Here is a 2,231-nt window from a genome sequence, read left to right as displayed (position 1 = left end):
CGGTTCGGTGACCCTATGACGCCAGCTTAATTTCTTGTAATTGGTCATCGGGCTCCTGTAGGAGTCTCATTCGCGGAAAATTCAATCTAAAAATAAATCGGTCTGTGAAAACGCCGTTACACGAACACAGTAGAGTTTAAGCTCCGGGTCATGGGTTCCTGTTTATATAAATAAAGATTGATACAAAGTTTACAATGGGCAGCCGGACCAACTGGGAAATAATCTGGCAAATTGTGGAGCAGAACACTCTCAAAACACAAGCACGCCATGTTGCTAGATTCCCTAGTTTGTCCAACTTTACTTGGTCCCCCTTCAAGGAAAGTAACAACCTTAGTGGGTCAGGGTAATATATATGAATATTGATATTTCCGGGAATTTGATCCGAGCGTGCACGCTCCGTTGAGTCGATGCTGAATTCTCGGTTTGAAAGGCGCTTTTGATTTTGTCGTACAAAGAGAGCATGGCTGAAACCACCAGGTAAGAAGTTATCATTTCATATCCTAAATAAGCTGGCTTTTTATGTTTCTCGTGCTAATTGCGTTTTGATTGCTCTAGGACTGCTAGATCTGCATCGGCGCTAATGATTGTTGCGTTATATGATTAGGAACAATTGCAGAATACCCCGCAACACCTCACCACTATTGTTTCCCGTAAGCGGCATTCTCTGAAGAACGAGTCGGAATACAATAGAGCTTATTCTTATTCAATGAAATGCAAATAGGTTGCGGGGTATATTCTGTAATTTAGCCTATGATGGAGCAATTGCATGCAGAATACTCCGCAACACCTCAATGATTATGCCAAACTTCTCCAAGGTCGTGTGATTCTTGCTTGTAACGAATGGCAATATATAACTCAATCTAAGGTAAAGACCGTCAACAAAATATTAATCTGAGTGGAAAAATGTACTATGTATATTTTATACTTCAATTTATGTTTTATCCCGATGTTATCTCATCTTTACAGTCTTTATGTAAACAAGATTAAGAGTCGCTGTCTTACTGCAACACTGCTGTAATCGCCACGATACAGGCTTTGCTTTAGTTTCTTGTTGAAGTTTGAAATTATTTTTCGTCTTCGTTTCTTCACGGTGCATTAATTAAGTGGGTGACTGATTTTCGAGTGAAGTACCACGCGTTTCAATTGTCTATTCTGTCTATTATTCACCCCACGGGCTCGATGAGAGTTTTATTAAAAGCCAGCTTTACAGCAAGGAAATCAGAAACCTTCAGGCCTTTGTCATAAATTTGTAAAAATGGAGAAATTTGTAAAAGATGTCCAACAGCGTCATTCGCTTTTGTGGGTATTTCACTGGAAATGCAACGTGATAAATTTCTCAGAAAGTTAGGCTTACGGGTCAGAGAAACGGTTTGATTTAAGTCACGCAATCCTTGACGCATTCTTATACTGTAGTATTCGTGGGAGGAAAGCGTTTCTCAAATTCCGAGATTTATTTTATCGAATATCTTTTAGCAGTCCGGCAATTTTCTATTTATGTTATAAAAGACATTTTTTGAAAGTTTAGTTGTCGTCATAGGTTCGATAATATGAAAATCCTGAAAATCGTTTTGTTTTTCAGAAATATAAACATTATGACTTAGGAATAAAACGCAAACAGCGGTTACAAACATTTGCTTGAAATGCATAACTTTTATAAACTTATCGTTTCGTATGATACAACATACATCATCAGAAGTGATTATTATTCAGTTACAGATAAATTTAAATTCAAAAATACAACTGTACGGACTGGGAACTAACGAAATTGATAAAAACATAAAACGTCATATTGTTTTTGATGGTCAATACTATCACCAGATTGATGGCGTCGCAATGGGCTCTCCACTTGGTCTTGTTTGGCGAACATTTTCATGTGTGATTTTGAAGAAAAATGGGTGATGAAGAACACCAATCAGCCTACTATTTGGTTCCGGTACGTGGACGATACCTTTACCCTTTTCAAGAACAAAAATGATGCTTTGAGTTTTTTACGTTACCTAAATGGGAGACAACAACATTAAATTCACAAATTGAGTTTGAACAAAACGATGAAATTTCATTCCTTGATGTCCTTATGAAACGCAATCGTGACAGCTCCTTCTCAACATCCATCTATCGAAAGAAGACATTCACCGGTCTTTACACCAAGTGGGACTCTTTTACTCCGCGTAAATACAAAATAAACCTAGTCCGTACGTATGGGTTATTGACCAAGCGTGAGGTCAAGATGA

At 37.9% G+C, this 2,231-nt stretch overlaps 1 protein-coding gene across 1 annotated transcript in view; it reads left to right on the top strand.

The window, feature by feature from the left end:
- The first annotated feature begins 335 nt into the window (after positions 1–335).
- LOC138045540 (glutathione hydrolase 1 proenzyme-like) overlaps positions 336–2,231 on the top strand; it is a 26,584-nt gene continuing 24,688 nt past the window's right edge. The window contains exon 1 of the mRNA XM_068892079.1: positions 336–477. Within this exon, the coding sequence (XP_068748180.1) occupies positions 461–477 (17 nt within the window). The 5' untranslated portion in view covers positions 336–460. The remainder of the gene's footprint in view (positions 478–2,231) is intronic.

The sequence above is a fragment of the Montipora capricornis genome, chromosome 4 (assembly GCF_036669925.1).
Source record: "Montipora capricornis isolate CH-2021 chromosome 4, ASM3666992v2, whole genome shotgun sequence".
In the NCBI taxonomy this organism is placed as follows: domain Eukaryota; kingdom Metazoa; phylum Cnidaria; class Anthozoa; order Scleractinia; family Acroporidae; genus Montipora; species Montipora capricornis.
Note: the sequence above shows the minus strand (reverse complement) of the source record. Positions and strands in the feature narration are given on the sequence as shown.